This window comes from Stylophora pistillata, chromosome 8 (genome assembly GCF_964205215.1).
Source record: "Stylophora pistillata chromosome 8, jaStyPist1.2, whole genome shotgun sequence".
NCBI classification, from domain to species: Eukaryota; Metazoa; Cnidaria; class Anthozoa; order Scleractinia; family Pocilloporidae; genus Stylophora; species Stylophora pistillata.
In genome coordinates this window covers 16,971,937-16,993,791 of record NC_142526.1, presented here as the reverse complement: position 1 = coordinate 16,993,791, position 21,855 = coordinate 16,971,937, and the positions used below count along the sequence as shown (strand labels likewise).

Genomic DNA, 21,855 nt, shown 5'->3' with positions numbered 1-21,855 from the left:
ATGCACTGTGAATCAGAGCAGGGTGATGAGAAAATTTAGGATAACGAACAAACAAGGTGAACTGTAAGCGAACTGTGTAAGCGAATTCCTGAACGTTACACCGATTTTGCCGCTTTTGTCGTGGTGCGGTCCAATAATGTCATTTAAGAATCTAAAGTTAAGTTATCATGATCGAAATAAATTTTATCAGTTAAAATTCTACAACCGATCTTTATTTTGCTGAAATACCTCCGGAAAAACTCAAAACTGCTGCCCACGCTGCAAACTTAAAAAAATTTCCGTACAGATTATCAGATCGTAATCGCAGCGATAGGCCATTTCTGGCCGAAAAAAACGTTTTCTCCCTCCAAATTGAAGTGTTCTTCGGAAGCACTTTATAGCTTGAGCCTTTTCTTGTATATCGCCATTTCTCGTTAGTTTTCATTACAATTTCTGCTCAGTTTCTCCGTGGCATAGCTTTCATTCAGCGATAAATTACCATTCTTCTCTCTTCTGGCTGACAGTTTATTCAGTTTCCGGCGCTTTGATTGGTTTATCGCAATTTTTAATGGTTTTAATGATAATCAGCGACTTGATCACAAAATAATATTAAGTCAATCATTCTCTCTGAAAAACCTCACTCGTATTTTAGGTCGTTGAAGAAATAAACCACACTTTGGGATGTTGGGAGAACACTCCAAAAGTTTATAAACCACTCGGCTGCGCCTTGTGGTTTACAAACTTTTCTCGTGTTTTGCTCCTGTATTTACGCTATAACACTGTTCTTAGCACAAACCCTTATCGCCAAAGGACAACCTGTTTTTAAAGGAAATGAACAAGATCTTCCCTTGACTCGGCTATGTTTGCAAGTAATGGCGGAAACGATGTCTACGAACCCTTACTTAAAAAGGAACTATAACTATCAGGTGTGAAGATCTACACATTAATGTAAACGGTCTCAGTGAACAAGATACCGGATGAGATGCAATGAATATATGAAGTTCATATATTTTGAACTGCGGTATTAGATACGTATGATGTGCGATCCTCGCAGTAGATAGCGTTATTTATGCAATAGCGAAAATCAGACCTGAAAAAAATCAGGCCTGTACGGGACTCGAACCACTGACCTCTGCGATACTAGTGCAGCGCTCTACCAATTGAGCTAACAAGCCAACTGGGAGCAGGCCTGCTCCCAGTTGGCTTGTTAGCTCAATTGGTAGAGCGCTGCACTAGTATCGCAGAGGTCAGTGGTTCGAGTCCCGTACAGGCCTGATTTTTTTCAGGTCTGATTTTCGCTATTGCATAAATAACGCTATCTACTGCGAGGATCGCACATCATACGTAAGATACCGGATATTAGAGCTTTCCTGTTCGCGACTAATTTCGACATTCTAGCCATAACTGAAACCCATCTGAGAAGGATATTTCTGTTCATGAAATTTCCATCATTGGATACGAAATTTTTTGGTGTAACCGAAACGACAAAACGATGTCAAGGTGTTGGTACGGTTATCTACTCCGCTAAACATTAATATACATACGAACGGCTAGACCCATGATAAATGTGAACAACTCTCTGAAAGCCACATGGATTGGCGTTACGGTAGTGTCTCAAAGACTTCTTGTAGCTTCTATGTATCACAAATTGGAAGTCACTATCGTACTTTTACAACAAGAGGTTACAAATATCACCTATCAAACATTCAACAATACAGCCTCGCTTGGAATAAACTCTTTATTTACCGAATGAGAAACCACAGAGAAAATATAAAACTCTTCGTCCAACGACCAAAACGAGTCTCTCTATGTTCTTCTTTTTCACATCGTGCGAATAACCTGCCTCAGCATGCACCTAAAAAGCAATTCCAATATTCAAAACTTCTAAAGGAATGCAGGAGACAAACAAAGACATTTAAAAGCCTTTATTTTTTAAATTAATTCATTCACTAAATTACCATATTTATCTTGAAACACTATAGTCAATGAACTCAATCAAGTTGTAAATATTCTACAGGTATTATATTTAATTATAACTATTACATTAGCTTATTTAAAATTGTAAATCCCGTACAGGCCTGAAATTTTTTCAGGTTTTATTTTCACTACTGCTAAAGACGGATTAGTCGGGTATCCCATTAGCCCTTGCGCGTTATTATCGATGAGAAGGTGTCACATTGCATCGAATTCGAGCACAGGGAGCCCAGACAAGCGACGAGTCTGGTTGTTTATTCGAAATATAAAGGAATGTACGGGAGAATATTTAAGAGTCGTAAACTTATATCATGAAATTTCTGAGTTAAAGCTCAAAATAAATGTAAACCTACCCCACTTTCTGTGGCTCTAAATGGCGAATTTGAGCGATTTGATGGCTTTTGTGTGCCATTTAGAGCCACAGAAACGACAATACACAGCAAGTTAGGTAGGTTTACATTTATTTTGAGCTTTAACTCAGACATTTCATGATATAAGTTTACGATAATAAGACTCTTCAATGTTCTCCCATACATTCCTTTATATTTCGAATATACAACCAGACTTGTCGCTTGTCTGCGCTCCCTGTGGTCTTTCCTCGACTGGTGTATCACCCGGCCCGCTTTTGATCGATCAGTAAGTAACCTTTGCTACCTGTATTAAATGCCCCTTTTAGTACATCTGTGTAAAGGTTTGCTCCTAAATTAAGGTTAGTATCTTGTGATGGAGTGTTTTCTTTATTTCTTTTGGTAACTCGAGTCGCTTGCCACTTCTTCAGAAGACTGGCTTTTCACGGCGATTTTTCCTTTCGTCGGGTAGCAACTGCAATTACAATTTGAGACTTGTAAGTCTAGCCAGGGCATTTCTGGGATGTTGTTGTCTCCTTCATATTCGTCATATGGTCGAATATCCGAAGCGGCAAGAGACCGATTTTTCGACGCAATCGAAGTCGAAGATTATAAGCACTGAACGTCTTCGATCTTCGCTTTCATCCTCTAGCTGTTTGGGTAAATTGAAAGAATATCACATTGAGAGGCCTGGAAGTCTCGGACAACAAGCCAAATTGGAAAGTTTGATGTAAGTCTGACTATCCAAATCCAAGCAGTTGACATAAATTAGTGGCGAACGCGAGAGCAATTAGATCTTGATCTCAACTACCTCCATCTCGATTGAGTGATTATGTGACTAGAGCGAATTGATAATATAGTTCGAAGCGTGGAATTTTGGGATGCCTGACTAATCCTCCTTTACTACTGCTTAAGTGGTGCTCCTTACGGCGAAAAAAGATATCTTTGTTGCAGGTTTTCAGCTGCCTCCTATTGACCTACATGACAAATAAAGTATTTATGTATGTATGTGTAGCGCATGAGCGACTGAAGACTTTAGAAGAAGAGAAAAAATTATGGAGAGAGTGAGATATAGACCATGGTTCTGATTGGCTTTGTTCTTCCCGCATAAGGTTCAGTCTGATGTCTAAACTCTGTTCGTAAACATAATTCCCGCCTGAATTATATCTCTGGCTGCAAAATATTTCTGCATGATTGTCTGGAGTTACCCAAAAATCTGAGCATAAGTTTTTGAGACCTCATCGACCACCATCTTTTCTGCGTTCAAATTATCTCTATCCTCTAAATGTAAGTAGTATTTGTTGAGCAAGTGATTTGAACAGGGAGTTCGTTTGGATTAGTGCTGAGGCTCATATTATCTTCAAAGAGAATCAATTGTGCGAAAGTTACAGATAAAAGAATTTCCACTGCCAATAAACCTACGGTGTTATAAATGAATGCCAGAAGCCATGTAAGGGTTTCTTCGTTATACAACTCCCTTACTTGAATCCATAGAATAAAAATGTAAGATATGGAAACCAAAATAGAAAAAAGTGTGATCGCCTTCCATTTGTTTTTCACAGTTGACTCTTCACGTTTGAAATCGAGTTCCGGCTGCATTTCTTTCAGATCATCCATCGCTTTATCGACATCGCATAAAAACAGTCTCCACGCTAACATCAATACGCAAACAGTCAACAGTGTACAAGCAATGAATTTAAACCAGTAAAATATTGCACAGGTAACAACTCCAGCAATCAACGCCGTTGCAATCGCTTCCACGGAAGATGGCGCCCGTTTAAGGCCAAGTATGGGATGGTCTGTTACTGCTATTACCCCCAACATGTTGTACAACAAGAAAGGCCATAACAGATGGATTAGCTCACCACCAGTTCTGTTCCCCTTATTTTTTTGATCATCAAAGTAGCTGAACATTTGCCCTGTTCTGTTGGTGTTCCAAACAAGGACAAGCAGTTGTAGAACGCACTGAAAGATCATGATTGTTCTGCATTTCTTTAGAAAAATGTTCCTCCGTTTGTCTTTGAAGCAGCTCAGTAACAATCTTACGTTAGAAATAATTAAAATGAGATGAACAGCTTCTGTAACCAAATATAAGCACTTGATGAATAGAATCATGGTTGATATGCAGATTGCTAATCGTAAAGCGACTATCAGATTTGTATTGATAAGGAAATCTTTTCCCTCCTTGGACAAAGTGGTTTAATTGGGACAAGCTTGTAGAAATGAGAAGCGAGAGAACTTAACATTAAACAAAAGCTTGAACGGGCTATTCAAATTACCGTCTGGCAGACAATATAGATAAGAATCAAAAGAATAATCTGGAATTTTAATTTGGTGACCACTTGGTTTTGATTGATAGTCATGCGAACAAATTATTCTTTACCAGAATGCTCTTAAAGATGCTCCTGATACTTTCATTCTAGGGAAGGAATAAAAAGAGGGAGTTCTATAACCAATAAGTGAGGTAAATAGCAAATTTTTCTGATGAAAGCGCTGGTCTGCTTGCCAAAATTAATAAAACATGAAGTTCAAGGAATAGGAAAATTTATGGAGATCCAAGTCAAGGTCGACAAGAGCGACGCCATTGAGGCGGGGAGAGTTTACTTATGCTCACATTTTAAGCGTTAGCCCTCCGTCAAAGCGATTAACGCTTGAACCGCGAGCTTTGACGGAGGGCTAACGCGAGCTTTGGCCATAGGTTGGCCAAAGCTCTGAAAAACATGGCCCTTAACCAAGTTATTTCTTCTGTTACAAGACCTAAGAGTGGTACATGCCTAGATCATTGCTATACAAGTCATCCAGCATTTATTGTAAAAACATCAGTCCTAAATATTGGACTTGCGGACCACCTTCCTCTAATTATTCAGCGTAAATACGCCAAACAAAGAAGAGATTGTGAGTCAGAACATACGACAATTTCCTATCGGGAAACAAAGAACTTGAATTTAGATGAGCTCCTTCAATCACTGGAACGTATCCCTTGGGACACTGCATTCGTATTTGAAGACATTGACGATATTTTGAATGCCCTTGAGAGTATGCTCAATGAGGTTCTCGATCAGCATTTGCCCTGGAAAAACAGGCGAGTAAAGAGGCAAAACCAGCCCCCTTGGATGAATGATGAAATTATGGATTTGATATGTCAACGAGATGATCTGCTGAAAACAGCCCGTTGTACAAACCTTTCAACCGACTGGTCTTTGTACACTCGTGCAAAATGCAAAACGTCAAATTTGATAAAGTATGCAAAACGATGTTTCTTCCAGGAAACAATAGATAAGAACAAAGGGAACCCCAAAGGAATCTGGAGGGCGCTTAAGACTTTAAGCGGTGTTAAGAATGACCCAATTTCTATCAGACAATTAATTACGGTAAATGGCGTCGTAACAGATAAACAAGAAATTGCTGAAAATATGAATGACGCTTTTATCAACATTGCTTCACAGATTACCCCTGACAGTCAGCACGTCGCAGACTTAGTTTTTGATGATCTGGCTCTCTACGAATTTGTAAAGTCAAAGTCAGGCAATCAATCCTTTGAAATACCACCTATTACTGAGACGCAAATGCTTGATCTCATTAAAAAGATCCCTTCAAGTAAGGCAATTGGATGTGACGGCCTTAGTGCGAAGGTGCTTAAGTTAGCGGCATCTGTTCTGGTCCACCCCCTTTGTCGCCTTATGAATCTTTCCATCTCCACTGGATGTTTCCCTTCGTCATGGAAAACCGCTCAAATTACTCTCTTAGTTAAAAGTGGCTCTCGTGAAGACACTAGCAACTATCGACCAATTTCTGTATTACCCGTTCTTTCTAAGATCCTTGAACGACACGTTGCAACATCTCTCCGCAAACACCTGCACAGCTATGATTTGCTATACAACCTCCAGTCAGCTTTTCGTCCTAATCACTCCACGGAAACGGCACTGATTAAATTAACTGATGAACTGCTCTTTAATATGGATAATAATATGGTAACTGGCTTAGCTTTTGTCGATTTCAGAAAGGTTTTCGACGTGATAAATCACGAGCTTTTACTTAAGAAGCTATCTATTTATGGATCAAACGATATATCATTAAAGTGGTTTGGGTCATATCTCACTGGAAGAAAACAATATGTGCGTATAAATGGCTGCTGTTCTACCAGTAAGCAGTTGCTACAAGGAGTACCTCAAGGATCAATTTTAGGACCCATTCTCTTCTTATTGTTTGTAAATGACATGCCTTTAAGTATACGTGATTCAACACTAGACGTTTATGCTGACGACACAACTTTATCAAAATGCTCTAGCTGGGAAAATGTTCCTCATCTGACACAGGCTTTAAATCAAGATCTCAAACGCTTAGATGAATGGTCAGCACGAAATAAAATGTTCATTAACTCTCAGAAAACGAAGTCCATGCTGGTAACAGGCAAACGTTTGCGGAACCTTCTCGCCTCTACCTCAATAGATGTCAGCTTGAATGGAAGCAATATCGAACATGTTACTGATTTCAAACTACTTGGGATAACATTGGATCAGGATCTTTCATTTAATCGCCAAATTGAGGAGTTATGCAAAAAGTTGGCGAAACGTATTGGACTCCTTCGTCACATAAGTCCTTATCTGAAACGCAATCAACGTGACATATACTACTCTACGATCATTAAACCTGTAATGCTTTACGGTAGCACGACATGGACTTCTTGCAGTAAAGAAAATCTTTTGAAAGTCCTGCGTCTTCAAAAACGTGCGGCTAGAATAATCCTTGATGCCGAAAGAACAGCACCTTCTGTCGGCTTATTTAACACCTTAAAGTGGGTTCCTTTTTATGCTGAATCATACGTCAATCGGTGCGCTCTAACCTACAAAAGGCTTAATGGAAATACCCCGCAATATATAAATGATATTCTTATCAGAAACTCTGACGCTCATAATAGACAAACCCGTTTCTGTAATTTAAACTTAATGTGCCCGCGTTTTAAGAGAAGTTCTGAAGGGGGTCGAGCGTTTGCTGTGCGAGCCACGAAAGACTGGAACAAATTAACTGTGGACATCAAACGGAGTACCAGTGTAAAACGTTTTAAGCGTTCCCTTTTTAAAATAATTTTAGATAATCAAATTCTTAGCAAATTATTCCTGTAATTTTTTTTTTTTTTTTTTTTATATATTTTTTTAATATTTTATGATGTATATAGGTTAATTATTTTACTTTAATTATTCCTAATATTGTTACGTTTGTTACAATTCCTTTTTTTTTTCCGAATTTTAATTTTCGAGAGCCATTAGTTTATCAGTTTCATTACTGTCATATGTTACCCTCGTTAAATAAAGTCTTACCTTACCTACCTTACCTTACCTTTGAACTCTTTGGTATGGCCAAATTGTTATTTTCAAGAAGAGTACGACATTTTTTAATTTCGAAGACATGTCTCGATGTTGCGAACATCATCGTCAGTTACAAAATATTTGAAAAACCGTTAGGACTATATAACAACTAAACATGCATAATTAATTATGATTAAGTGACAAAAATTACATATTTGAGTGAGTAACAAAGTGTTGGAAAGAATATAAAGCCTAAAGCGTAAGCGTCATGTTGACGTGATGAACTTGTTGGTTTAAATTAGGCTCTTCCCAGTTTATGTACATAGCCTCCTTAAGTTTAAGTTGAAATTTAGTAGGGGCGGAATCAAGGATTTCAAAACAATCCGCAGAGCAAGATTGACGACAACTTTCAGAGTTTTGTAAATGTTTGAAGATATTTGAGGACTTTATGGCCAAATTAAGTTACCAACTCTATTGATAAAAACAAATTATATCGTGTGAGTATCCTCTCTCCGCTCTGATGACGTCGCTCACTATTATGCTTCAGGCATTAGTATTATTATCAGGGCATTCTCGCTGACCTAGCCTCCAGCTTCAGAGCTAGAAGATAACAATAAGTGCTGATTGAAATACGTAATATTTATTTTTTTCCTTACCCAAGCGGTACTGGGTTAGTTTTATATTATGGTATGTAACATCTGCTCTATGTTTCCATCTACAAATCTTTAAAACTAGATCATACGAGTCGGATTATACAGAGTGAAACACATTCAAAAGACTTAACAGATCAAGTCATTTATTCTACGATAAACATTTCACAGCGGATCCCTGAGGGTGAATAACAAACTGATCTTACACAAAGTTACGAAATCGAAAACCATAACTCATTTAACACAATTTCTACAAACGATTGCAATTGCAATTTGTTCAGTTTCTTGAGAAAATATCGATTCCTTTCGTGGAAGCCGTGTTTGGACTTGTGTAAGGACCCAAACAACATTAGAATATCATCCAAACTTTGATCTATTTGGTTCAAATCCAGTCTGCTTTCAAAGGATGTAGTAGGACTCATAGCTTTTAAGCAATAATTGCGGTAATTATGCTGAAATACTTTCTAGGAGTTTCCATCAAGAACGTTTTGCTTTTGGATAATAAAATCTTTACAGACGCAAGAGAATGAAATGATCTAAATTTTGCTACTGATTGGTTTGTTTCTGAAGAGTTTCACTAACCCGCCCTGTTTTTCCCGAAATTGACTGGTGACCGAGTTTTTTGAAAAGCAGGAAATGGCAAAGGTATCGAGAAAGAGCAGATAATAACAAAGACCTGATGTAAGAACTTAAAACATAACTAATTACGCCGCTGCATGCCAGAACAGATAAAAAAAATGGGCGACAACATGTTCAATTTATGCGAAAGTTTTCACGTCCATGAAATTCTCTCAAAAGGATTGAAGTTACAAAACTCTAACAGGAAAAAAACCTTTATAAGTGTTGTCCAAAAAATTTTCTTTCCAAGATCGCCTAGTCATGATGTGCCAATATACGTTTACTCAAGGAATAGTAAGTTTGTTGGTTTAGAGATGAAAGACTCATTCTAAACCGTGCATCAGCTTGTCGAGTCAAATCAGAACTGAGTTGTGTTGAGAATACGGGCTATCCTTAATAGACAGAACTTGGGGAATTTATCGTTGAAATGATGAAGTTGATACACATTATTGCTCATCCTCGGAGACCCAGGGGCTGTGGGTCGATTTCAAGTTAGGGCATGAAGAGCCCCTGGGTCTCCGAGGATGATTATTGCTTTGAGACAATCTCATGCACTTAAGTACTGATAACGGCCACTCTACAAGCCATTCTGTTATTACAGACCTACCTGCGGTTTACTTTTGTATACCGAAGAACACAATTCACGCCTGAATTATATCCCTAGCTGCAAAATATTCCTGCATGATTGACTGTTAAGTCTGGAATCATCCCAAAATCTGAGCATAGGTTTTGAGACCTCATCAACCACCATCTTTTCTGCGTTCAGATTAGCCCTTCGTCTATACTGGTCCATGCCTGTACTCTAACCATAATTAGTATTTTTTGACGAGGCAAGCACTTTTGAAAAGGAATGCTAGAAGCCATGTAAGGGTTCCTTCCAAAATCAAAAAAAGTAAACAAAGTGATCGCCATCCATTTGTTTTTCACAGTTGACTCTTCACGTTTGAAACTGAGCTCTGGCTGCAGTTCTTTTAGATCGTCCATCGCTTTATCAACATCGCATAAAAAAAATTCTCCACGCTAACATCAATACGCAAATGGTCAACAGTGTACAGGCAATTAATTTAAACTAGTAAAATGTTACACAAGTAACAACTCCAGCAGTTAACGCCACTGCAATCGCTTCAACGGAAGATAGCTCGCGTTTAAGGCCAAGTATTGTATGGTCCGTTACTGCTATTATCGCCAACATGTTGTAAAGCGAGAAAGGCCATAACAGATGAATTAGCTCACCACCGGTTCTGTTCCACTTGTTTACTTGATCATCAAAGTAGCTGAACATTTGCCCTGTTCTGTTGGTGTTCCAAACAAGGACAAGCAGTTGTAGAACGCACTGAAAGATCATAATTGGTTTGCATTTCTTTAGAAAAATGTTTCTCTGTTTGTCTTTGAGACATCTCAGTAACAATCTTAAGTTAAAAAAAATTAAAATGAGATGAACAGCTACTGTAACCAAATATAAGCAGTTGATGAATAGAATTATGGTTGATATGCAGGTTGCTAATCATAAAGCGACTATTAGATTTGTATTGACAAGGAAATCTTTTCCCTCCTTGAACAAAGTGGATTGGGAAAAGCTTGTAGAAGTGAGTAGTGAGAGAACATGAAACAAAAGCTTGAACCGGCGACTCAAGTTACCTGCTGGCAGACAATATAAATAAGCATAGAAAGAATACTCTGGAATTTTAATTTCGTGACCACTTGGTTTTGATTTATAGTCCTGCGAACAAATGATTCTTTACCAGAATGCTCTTAAAGATGCTCCTGATATGTTCTGTAAGAGAGGAATAAAAAGAAGGGGTGGGGGCTCTGTAACTAATACGTGAGGTAAATAGCAAATTTTCTTCATGAAAACGCCAGTATGCCAAAACCAATAAAGCACGAGGCTATGATACGAAAATTTATGGAAATCGGAATCATGGTCAGCAAGAACAATGCCTGGCCACGATTGAATATTATTGAACCATAATAGCGAACCTAGCCATCAGGGTGGGGTTACTTACGCTGACGTTTTACGCGTTAGCCCTTCGTCAGAGAAAGTAACGCTCGAAACGCCAGCTTCGAAACTCTTTAATGTGGCCAAATTAGATTATCAAATCCGTCGATAAAACCAAATTATCTCGTCCCTCTTGTTATTTCTTTCTTAGAGAACATATTAGGGGTCAATTTACATCGTCAACTCAGTTTATAAAACAAATTTGCGTTCTTGTCCTCCCGCTCAGAGGTAGTCCCACTGTTTCTTTATATTTAGAAATTTAACCCCCTCTATCTATTCACACGAGACACTGAAAAATTTTCGGTCACTCTAGAATCAACTGGTCGTCCGTAGAATCCTGTCTGAACAATTCTTCGAAGTCATCCAAACTTGCCGCGCCTTTTTGAAAAGCCAATCTTTGTTCAATCTCGGTACCAGTCGACTGTATCACATTTTTGTGCTCGGACCTGCTTACTTTATCGACCAAACTCTCTCCGCCTCGACACTATGGTAACGGCGGAGAGAAAACCATGTGTGAGGCTGTTACTATCGCTCTGGTTACTACCTGAACGCATAAATCAGGTCACCAATTCTGTAAAATGTAAGTTTAACGGAGACAAAGTACTCTATTTCTGATAGTAAGGGACTAGTCAGTTTTTCCGTGTTACAATATGATTTATACAATCTTTTTCGTCAGGACTTCCTTTGCGCCTTTTACCACATTTTTGCAAGAAGGCGTGACAAATCTCGTTTCCAAGGTCAGCAGGGGGTTGAAAGAATAAGGAACAGCTACCTGGTAGAATATGGGGGAGGGGGAGGGGGGAGGGGGGAGTGGGGTACTGATACGTTTTGCACAATCGCCCAATCAAGTTTCCCGTTTTATTTGATTTACTGCTGATAACTTGATAGCATGACTATTTGGTTCCTCTAAACACGTTTGAGTTTTTTCTTTTATTTCTAATCAAATGTTTCAGAGCTGAAAGATATCAATAAGCACTTCACAGCAAAGCCCTGAGAGTGAATAATAACTTGATCCTACACAAAGTTACGAAATCGAAAACCAAACCCCATTTTACTCAATTTCTTCAAATGATTGAAATAGCAATTTGCTAAGTCACTTTTAAAAAAATGTATAATTTAACCCCAAAACTAAACCAGCGATTAATGCTTTTACAAAATTAAATCTTACTGAATACATGAAAAACTGAAAAAGAAAATTCCTTTAAGGTGTGATGTCCTTTTTATGTTGCTCGCGGTTTTGCCTCATACGCATATGCTCTGCTCTCTTTATGAGTTTCATCAACTTCTTGAGATTTTTCGGGTTTGACCTAAGCTTCAACTTTTCTTCATTTTTCACGGGGTACTCGCGCTTCCGGTCACCATGATTCCTCTTGTGAAAGCCGTGCGTGCGCTTGTGTAAGCCTCCATCCCTCTTGTGGAAAGGAAACCCTTTGCGTCTCTTATGACCTCTGCGGTGTTTTGATTGGATGGGAAGTTCTTCTGGCTTTTCTTGGCTGTCAGTAACTGTTATGGCTGCATCTTGTTCATTTAGAGAAATCCCCTGCAAAGTGAACATGTTAAAGTTACATTGATATGATATGGTTCGTGAGAATTCTTGACATAAGTGCCAATCTGTCCAAGAGGGTGACAACACATGAAACATGCCCAGCCCGCCTTGCGATTGACTGATCATTGCAATCCACTCCGCATGATTCCTGTGAATGCATAGTTTTCCTACTTAAGAACAGTAATAATTCCTAGAGTTTGATAGCTTTTTTTGTTTAAAGTCTCCCAAGTGAATCTATTAACCGCATTTCTTCGATCACAAACAACAATAGAATGTAACTTACACAGCAAAATAAATTGGATGCTACAAATTATTGCGTTTAAAATATAATTTGTACCAAATAATGGAAAGATAGTTTTCTTGATTATTAACCACAAATTTTACAGTCGCTTAGTGTATTAAAACTGGCAACAACTCTTTGCTAATCAATATTCAAACAGGTTAGATAATGATTCGACAAGCCCCCAGTTTAAATGAACAAAGCCACATTGTTTGAATAAAGGACTGTGAATGCCAAACATGTAAAAATTTGATCTATTTGGTTCAAATCTGCTTTCGAAGGATGTAGTAGGATTCATATCTTTTAAGCAATAATTGTGTTAATTATGTTAAGGTACTTTCCAGGAGTTTTTAGTTTTGGATCTTAAAATACTTTTCAGACGTAAAAGAATGTTCCGGAGAAGTGATCTGAATTTTTTGCTATTTAGTTTGTTTCTAGAGAGTTTCACGAACCCACCCTGTTTTTCCCGAAACGGACTTGTGACCGATTTTACTGAAAAGCAAGAAAAGGCAAACCAATAATGTATTGAGAAAGAGCAAAGAATAACAAAGACTTGATCTAAGAAATAAAAACATAGAAAAAATATCTAATTACGCCGCTCCATGCGAAAACAGACATAAACAATGAGAAAAACATCTGTTCAATTTATGCAAAATTTCCACGTTCATTAAATTCTCTCAAAAAAAAATTAAAGTTACAAAATTCTAACAAGAAAAAAAACCTTCATAGGCGCTTTGAAAAAAAATTTCAATGTAAAGCGATTGCAGTTAAATTCAGTGTGAACAAATCGAGCGATATTACTTTCCCAAAAAGTGCCTTTCCAATATCGCCTCATCATTATCTACCGAATTACGTTTACTCAAGGAATAGTCAGTTTGTTGGTTTAGAGATAAAAGACTTGTGTTAGAGCCGTGCCTCAGATTGTCGAGTCGAATGAGAAAGCTGTATCGGGTATATAGATAGTCATTAATAGAAAGAACTTGCGAAATTTATCATTGAAATGATGGCGTTAATCCACATTATTGTTTTGACACAATCTAATACACTTAGGTATACAGGCCACTCTATAGTAATCAAGTTTAGAGGCTTGTTTCTATTATTTCATACCTATCTGCGGTTTACTTTTGTAGACCGAAGTGATGTTATTTGTTTGGGAAAAAAAACTTTGCGGCAAAAAGCGAGCAATTTCCGCGAATTCCGGAGGAAACTAATGCCACCATCTCATCTCTCAAGCGTGGCAAAACAGCGCAATATGTCATTCGCCAAAATGACAAAATCTGATATTTCTAATCGCTTTTTGAAATTGTTCAAGTGTTAGGAAAGATTCTACTATTCAGTTTGTATCTAAACCTTGTTTCTAAAATGTCATCATATGCCTAAATTATTCAGCAGCCTCATGTTCGGCAAGAGCTGCCCTGTTCGAGGGATTCTTTGTATGTAAATTGTGAGCTTTTTCACTTACCATCAACGCAGCGTGAAGTTTTTAACTACAAAGCCATACTCTGCGTTTAAAGTTCACAAATACTTCTCGTAATAACTGCTATTTGCACTGCATCCCGACAGACTGCTAAGGCTACAATCGTATAAGTTTAATAAACTCCTTTTTGCCTCGAAGGTATTGAGAAGCATCTTTAACTTTTGTCAAGAAATTAGACTTCATATGTTTTGACATTTGCGATGACTTCAGGTAGCAATTGTTCAAAAGAAGGAATTTTTTCAAGTTCTAAGTTTTAAACTCGAGAATTACTTGAACTTTTTCATCTGATCATGCATTAATTCGTTTAGAAACTTGTACATAGGTTCAGTCTGATATTTGAATAACTGTAAACAAAGACAAGTCTTTGGATGCTCAACTGAACCAGTGTTTTCAAAGTCCAAATCTAACAATTTTTCGTCAATTCCTCCGTAGAAGTTTGACTTAGCGTTCTCTGATGCAATTGTACTGTCATTACACTGTTTCCATGAATTTTGCCCAGTTACCTGACCTTGTTCTCAGCAGTAGCCTTGTTATCTGCTTTGACCACATCAACACTGACAGCATCTGTGGCTTTGTGAGTATTTCGCGTCAATTTAGGCACGATCTCCCTCACAGCTTCCTCTGATCTCACTCGTTCCATTCCTCGTTTCTTATGACGCTGGTGTTTTCTGCCATCAACAGCATATACCACCAAAACGCAGACAAGAAACAGCGAAACAAAATTTGCGAACTTCATCATCGACGCTTGTCGCTCCTTTGACAAAGAACAGTATATTCTAATTTATTCCTTTTTCAGAATATGCAGGTGCGCATTCAAAGGACTTTGTGATTACGTCATGGCTCAAAATCCATTTTTCGCGATCAATTAGGCGGACAGCAAATGAGCAAGGGGTTATAAATAGTTGGCCTTTTCCTTTTTATGGCATCAGACCTTCATTGGGCTCGCTAGCAGGAAAAATAAGTGGAAAATAATGGAATATTGAAGTGAGCAACACCTTACAACAAACGAATAAAGTGATTTAGTTTGAAAGGTATTTCAGTTTTATTAACTGGGTTAATAAAGTAAATTGGCCAAAGTAAAGAGGACAAAGGACAACTTCTAAGCCCTTTCAGATTAACATAAAGTTATCAAATAAATTAAAGTCCCTAACAATTCATTCTGAAAAACTTCATAGCCGGTTCGTACTCAAGGCAGGAACCAGTTTTAGTTTTTCTTCCTTAGGTTTCTGACTCAACGAAAAAGCAAAGGTTGAGAATTGGCAGAGTTGGAACAAAAGTTTGGAATGAGATGCCCTTGAAATTGAGAAATCGTTCAAAAAATGGGGTCAAAAAGGAAATAAAAAGAAATCTCTTTGACGCTCTTACTTCAGATGACTCGACAAATCATTCAAAATGGGAAGCTTACGCGAGAAATCGCCAGCCTGACAATTTTGAAATGAGATAGTCAGCCATGCAGCTTCTAGCTGTGTAGTAATTTGGGTCACTAACACAGCACCGAAGAGGTTCAGTTTATTTTACAGCATGGTCTCAACTCTGCCGGGCTCGTGGTCTCTGACGGAAAAGTCAGTGAAGCTGGGAGAGGAATGGGAACGAGAAAACTGAGTGGTTTGTCCGTCCATGTGCATCTACACAGCCATCGTTTTTATTGAGGATTTTAAAAAAACCGTAAGAAATACTTCATATGCTTTGGTTTTGAACTCTGATTGTTGCTATTCTACACAAAACAGAGTTCAATTTGTAGTTGCTAGAGTAGTCTGTTATACATCTGGTAAGATTTAAAGCATCCATGTAAAGAGAATGCACTAACACCAAGAATGGAGTGTTTCGGGGGGGGGGGAGTGGGGTAGGAGCCACAATTAAAGGTTTGGTCTTGTAGAGGGCAGAGTTTAGGGGCTTAAAAAAGTCATGGATCAAGTGTGAAAGGGATGCCCTATGATGAATTGAATGTACATCATACCTCTCATGAAAACATAATTTGCTTCCCCTGATTCAATCTTGCCTCTGAGCAATCAACTCCAGCAATCAACGCCGCTGCAATCGCTTCAATATAAGATGGCACCAGTTTAAGGCCAAGTATGGGATGGTCCGTTACTGCTATTGCCCGCAACATGTTGTAAAACAAGAAAGGCCATAACAGATGAATTAGCTCACCACCGGTTCTGTTCCACTTATTTTCTTGATCATCAAAGTAGCTGAACATTTGCCCTGTTCTGTTGGTGTTCCAAACAAGGACAAGCAGTTGTAGAACGCACTGAAAGATCATGATTGGTCTGCATTTCTTTAGGAAAATGTTCCTCTGTTTGTCTTTGAAGCAGCTCAGTAACAATCTTAAGTTAGAAAAAATTAAAATGAGATGAACAGCTTCTGTAACCAAATATAAGCACTTGATGAATAGAATCATGGTTGATATGCAGATTGCTAATCGTAAAGCGACTATCAGATTTGTATTGATAAGGAAATCTCTTCCCTCCTTGAACAAAGTGGATTGGGACAAGCTTGTAGAAGTGAGTAGCGAGAGAACTTAAAATTAAACAAAAGCTTGAACGGGCTACTCAAATTACTGACTGGCAGACAATATAGATAAGAATCAAAAGAATATTCTGGAATTTTAATTTGGTGACCACTTGGTTTTGATTGATAGTCATGCGAACAAATTATTCTTTACCAGAATGCTCTTAAAGATGCTCCTGATACTTTCATTCTAGGGAAGGAATAAAAAGAGGGAGTTCTATAACCAATAAGTGAGGTAAATAGCAAATTTTTCTGATGAAAGCGCTGGTCTGCTTGCCAAAATTAATAAAACATGAAGTTCAAGGAATAGGAAAATTTATGGAGATCCAAGTCAAGGTCGACAAGAGCGACGCCATCGAGGCGGGGAGAGGTTACTTATGCTCACATTTCAAGCGTTAGCCCTCCGTCAAAGCGATTAACGCTTCAACCGTCAGCTTTGAACTCTTTACTATGGCCAAATTGTTATCTTCCAGAAGAGTGCCACATTTTTTAATTTCGAAGACATGTCTCGATGTTGCTAACATCATCGTCAGTTACAGAATATTTGAAAAACCGTTAGGACTATATAACAACTAGGTGAAACATGCATAATTAATTATGATTAAGTGACAAAAATGACATATTTGAGTGAGTAAAAAAGTGTTGGAAAGAATATAAAGCCTAAAGCGTAAGCGTCATGTTGACGTGATGAACTTGTTGGTTTAAATTAGGCTTTTCCCAGTTTATGTACATAGCCTCCTTAAGTTTAAGTTGAAATTTAGTAGGGGCTGAATCAAGAATTTCAAAACAATCCGCAGAGCAGGATTGACGACAACTTTCTGAGTTTTGTAAATGTTTGAAGATATGTGAGGACTTTATGGCGAAATTAAGTCACCAACTCTATTGATAAAAACAAATTATATCGTGTGAGTATCCTTTCTCCGCTCTGATGACGTCGCTCACTATTATGCTTCAGGCATTAGTATTAATATCAGGGCATTCCTGCTGACCCATCCTCGGAGACCCAGGGGCTGAGTGGATTTCAAGTTAGGGCATGAAGAGCCCCTGGGTCTCCGAGGATGCTGCTGACCTAGCCTCTAGCTTCAGAGATAGAAGATATCAATAAGTGCTGATTGAAATACGTAATATTTAGTTTTTTCCCTACCCAAGCGGTACTGGGTTAGTTTCTATATTATGGTATGTACCATGTGCTCTATGTTTCCATCTACAAATCTTTAAAACTAGATCATACGAGTCGGATCATAAAGATTGAAACACATTCAACAGACTTAACAGATCAAGTCATTTATTCTACGATAAACATTTCACAGCGGATCCCTGAGGGTGAATAACAAACTGATCTTACACAAAGTTACGAAATCGAAAACCATAACTCATTTAACACAAATTCTACAAACGATTGCAATTGCAATTTGTTCAGTTTCTTGAGAAAATATCGATTCCTTTCGTGGAAGCCGTGCTTGGACTTGTGTAAGGGCCTCATTACATGAGCCGGGCTGATTTCTTTTGTTTTGGTGTTCGCCAAAGCGTGAAAACAAAAGAAATCAGCCCGGCTAACCGGGCCAGCTCGGCTCATGTAATCAGGCCCTTAGCCTTTCGTCCCTCCTGCGGAAAGGAAACCCTTTGCGTCCCTTATGACCTCTGTGGTATTTTGATTGGATGGGAAGTTCTTCTGGCCTTTCTTGGCTGTCAGCAACTGTTATGGCTGCATCTTGTTCAATCAGAGAAGGCACCTGTAAAGTGTCCCCGTCAACGTTAGATTGATATGAGATGATCCGTTAGAATTCACGACCTCAGTGCTGGTCTGTCCAAGAGGCTGACAACACTTGAAACGTGCCCAGCCTGCCTTGTGGTTGACTGCAATCCACTTCCCAAAGTTTCTGTGAATGCATAGTTGCCCTCTTAATTGACAGATACAATTTCTAGAATTTGATAGCTTTTTTTGTGCAAAATATCCTAACCAATCTATTAACCGCATTTCTTCGATCACAAACAACAACAGAATCTAACTTTCACAGCAAAATAAATTGGATGTCACAAATTAATGCGTTTGGAATATAATTTTGCACGAAGTCATCGAATAGTAGTTTTCTTAATTATTAACTACAAAGTTTTTAGTCGCCTAGTATATTAGAAATGGCAACAGCTCTTTTCTAATCGATTAAGACAAACCTCTTAATTAAACAAACCCCATTCAATGATTGTTTGGATAAGGACTATGGGAGCCAAATAACATTAAAATATCATCCAAACTTTGATCTATTTGGTTCAAATCCAGTCTGCTTTCAAAGGATGTAGTAGGACTCATAGCTTTTAAGCAATAATTGCGGTAATTATGCTGAAATACTTTCTAGGAGTTTCCATCAAGAACTTTTTGCTTTTGGATGATAAAAACTTTACAGACGCAAGAGAATGAAATGATCTAAATTTTGCTACTGATTGGTTTGTTTCTGAAGAGTTTCACTAACCCGCCCTGTTTTTCCCGAAATTGACTTGTTACCGAGTTTATAGAAAAGCAGGAAAAGGCAAACGTATTGAGAAAGAGCAAATAATAACAAAGACCTGATGTAAGAACTTAAACATAACTAAAATAACTAATTACGCCGCTGCATGCCAGAACAGACAAAAAAAAATGGGCGACAACATGTTCAATTTATGCAAAAGTTTTCACGTTCATGAAATTCTCTCAAAAGGATTGGAGTTACAAAACTCTAACAGGAAAAAAACCTGTATAAGTGTTGTGCAAAAGATTTCTTTCCAAGATCGCCTAGTCATGATGTGCCAATATACGTTTTCTCAAGGAATAGTAAGTTTGTTGGTTTAGAGATGAAGACTCGCTCTAAACCGTGCATCAGCTTGTCGAGTCAAATCAGAACTGAGTTGTGTTGAGAATACGGGCTATCCTTAATAGACAGAACTTGGGGAATTTATCGTTGAAATGATGAAGTTGATACACATTATTGCTTTGAGACAATCTCATACACTTAGGTACTGATAACGGCCACTCTACAAGCCATTCTGTTATTTCAGACCTATCTGCGGTTTACTTTTGTATACCGAAGAACACAATTCACGCCTGAATTATATCCCTAGCTGCAAAATGTTCCTGCATGATTGACTGTTAAGTCTGGAATCATCCCAAAATCTGAGCATAGGTTTTGAGACCTTATCAACCACCATCTTTTCTGCGTTCAGATTAGCCCTTCGTCCATACTGGTCCATGGCTGTACTCTAACCATAACTAGTATTTTTTGACATGGGAATTCGTTTGGATAAGTGCTGACGCTCATATTACCTACTAAAAGAAACAACCAAGCGAAAGTTACGCATAAAATAATTTTCACTGCCAATAAACCTACGGAATTTAAAAGGAACGCTAGAAGCCATGTAAGGGTTCCTTCCAAAATCAAAAAAAAAAAATAAGTGATCGCCATCCATATGTTTTTCACAGTTGACTCTTCACGTTTCAAACTGAACTCTGGCCGCATTTCTTTTAGATCATCCATCGCTTTATCAACATCGCATAAAAAAATTCTCCACGCTAACATCAATATGCAACTGGTCAACAGTGTACATGCAATTAATTTAAACCAGTAAAATGTTACACAAGTAACAACTCCAGCAGTTAACGCCACTGCAATCGCTTCAACGGAAGATGGCTCGCGTTTAAGGCCAAGTATTGTATGGTCCGTTACTGCTATTATCGCCAACATGTTGTAAAGCAAGAAAGGCCATAACAGATGGATTAGCTCACCACCGGTACTGTTCCACTTGTTTCTTGATCATCAAAGTAGTTGAACATTTGCCCTGTTCTGTTGGTGTTCCAAACAAGGACAAGCAGTTGTAGAACGCACTGAAAGATCATAATTGGTCTGCATTTCTTTAGAAAAATGTTTCTCTGTTTGTCTTTGAGACATCTCAGTAACAATCGTAAGTGAAAAAAAATTAAAATGAGATGAACAGCTACTGTAACCAAATATAAGCACTTGATGAATAGAATTATGGTTGATATGCAGGTTGCTAATCATAAAGCGACTATTAGATTTGTATTGACAAGGAAATCTTTTCCTTCCTTGAACAAAGTGGATTGGGAAAAGCTTGTAGAAGTGAGTAGGGAGAGAACATGAAACAAAAGCTTGAACCGGCGACTCAAGTTACCTGCCGGCAGACAATTTAAATAAGAATAGAAAGAATACTTTGGAATTTTAATTTCGTGATCGCTTGGTTTTGATTGATAGTCCTGCGAACAAATGATTCTTTACCAAGAATGCTCTTAAAGATGCTCCTGATACGTTCGGTAAGAGAGGAATAAAAAAGAAGGGGGGGAGGGCTCTGTAACTAATACGTGAGGTAAATAGCAAATTTTCCTCATGAAAACGCCAGTATGCCAAAACCAATAAAGCACGAGGCTATGATAACAAAATTTATGGAAATCGGAGTCATGGTCAGCAAGAACAATGCCTGGCCACGATTGAATATTATTGAACCATAATAGCGAACCTAGCCATCAGGGTGGGGTTACTTACGCTGACGTTTTACGCGTTAGCCCTTCGTCAGAGAAGGTAACGCTTGAAACGCCAGCTTCGAAACTCTTTAATGTGGCCAAATTAGATTATCAAATCCGTCGATAAAACCAAATTATCTCGTCCCTCTTTTTATTCCTTTCTTAGAGAACATATTAGTGGTCAATTTACATCATCAACTCAGTTTATAAAACTAAATTACCTTCTTGTCCTCCCGCTCAGAGGTAGTCCCACTGTTTCTTTATATTTAGAAACTTAACCCCCTCTATCTACTCACACGAGACACTGAAAAATTTTCGGTCACTCTAGAATCAACTGATCGTCCGTAGAATCCTGTCTGAACAATTCTTCGAAGTCATCCAAAATTGCCGCGCCTTTTTGAAAAAGCCAATCTTTGTTCAATCTCGGTACCAGTCGACTGTATCACATTTTTGGGCTCGGACCTGCTTACTTTATCGCCCAAACTCTCTCCGCCTCGACACCATGGTAACGGCGGAGAGAAAACTATGTGTGAGGCTGTTACTATCGCTCTGGTTACTACCTGAACGCATGAATCGGGCCACCAATTCTGTAAAATGTAAGTTTAACGGAGACAAAGTACTCTATTTCTGATGATAAGGGACTAGTCAGTTTCTCCGTTTTCGTCAG

General features: G+C 38.3%; 1 protein-coding gene and 2 long non-coding RNA genes across 3 annotated transcripts; all 3 read right to left on the bottom strand.

Annotated features, from left to right (window-relative positions):
- Nucleotides 1-1,699: 1,699 nt before the first annotated feature.
- On the bottom strand, nucleotides 1,700-17,258 carry LOC148725252 (uncharacterized). Its single transcript, XR_015990531.1, has 2 exons — nucleotides 16,325-17,258; nucleotides 1,700-1,834 (listed from the first exon to the last, which is right to left on the bottom strand). It is a non-coding gene; the product is annotated as an uncharacterized LOC148725252 (long non-coding RNA).
- On the bottom strand, nucleotides 1,890-10,097 carry LOC148725254 (uncharacterized). The gene is made up of 2 exons (XR_015990527.1): nucleotides 9,482-10,097; nucleotides 1,890-4,341 (listed from the first exon to the last, which is right to left on the bottom strand). It is a non-coding gene; the product is annotated as an uncharacterized LOC148725254 (long non-coding RNA).
- On the bottom strand, nucleotides 11,782-14,958 carry LOC148725253 (uncharacterized). Its single transcript, XM_088729998.1, has 2 exons — nucleotides 14,682-14,958; nucleotides 11,782-12,410 (listed from the first exon to the last, which is right to left on the bottom strand). Exons 1-2 carry the CDS (start codon nucleotides 14,910-14,912, stop codon nucleotides 12,072-12,074), a joined length of 570 nt encoding a protein of 189 aa, XP_088586124.1. The 5' UTR covers nucleotides 14,913-14,958; the 3' UTR covers nucleotides 11,782-12,071.
- Nucleotides 17,259-21,855: the final 4,597 nt, after the last annotated feature.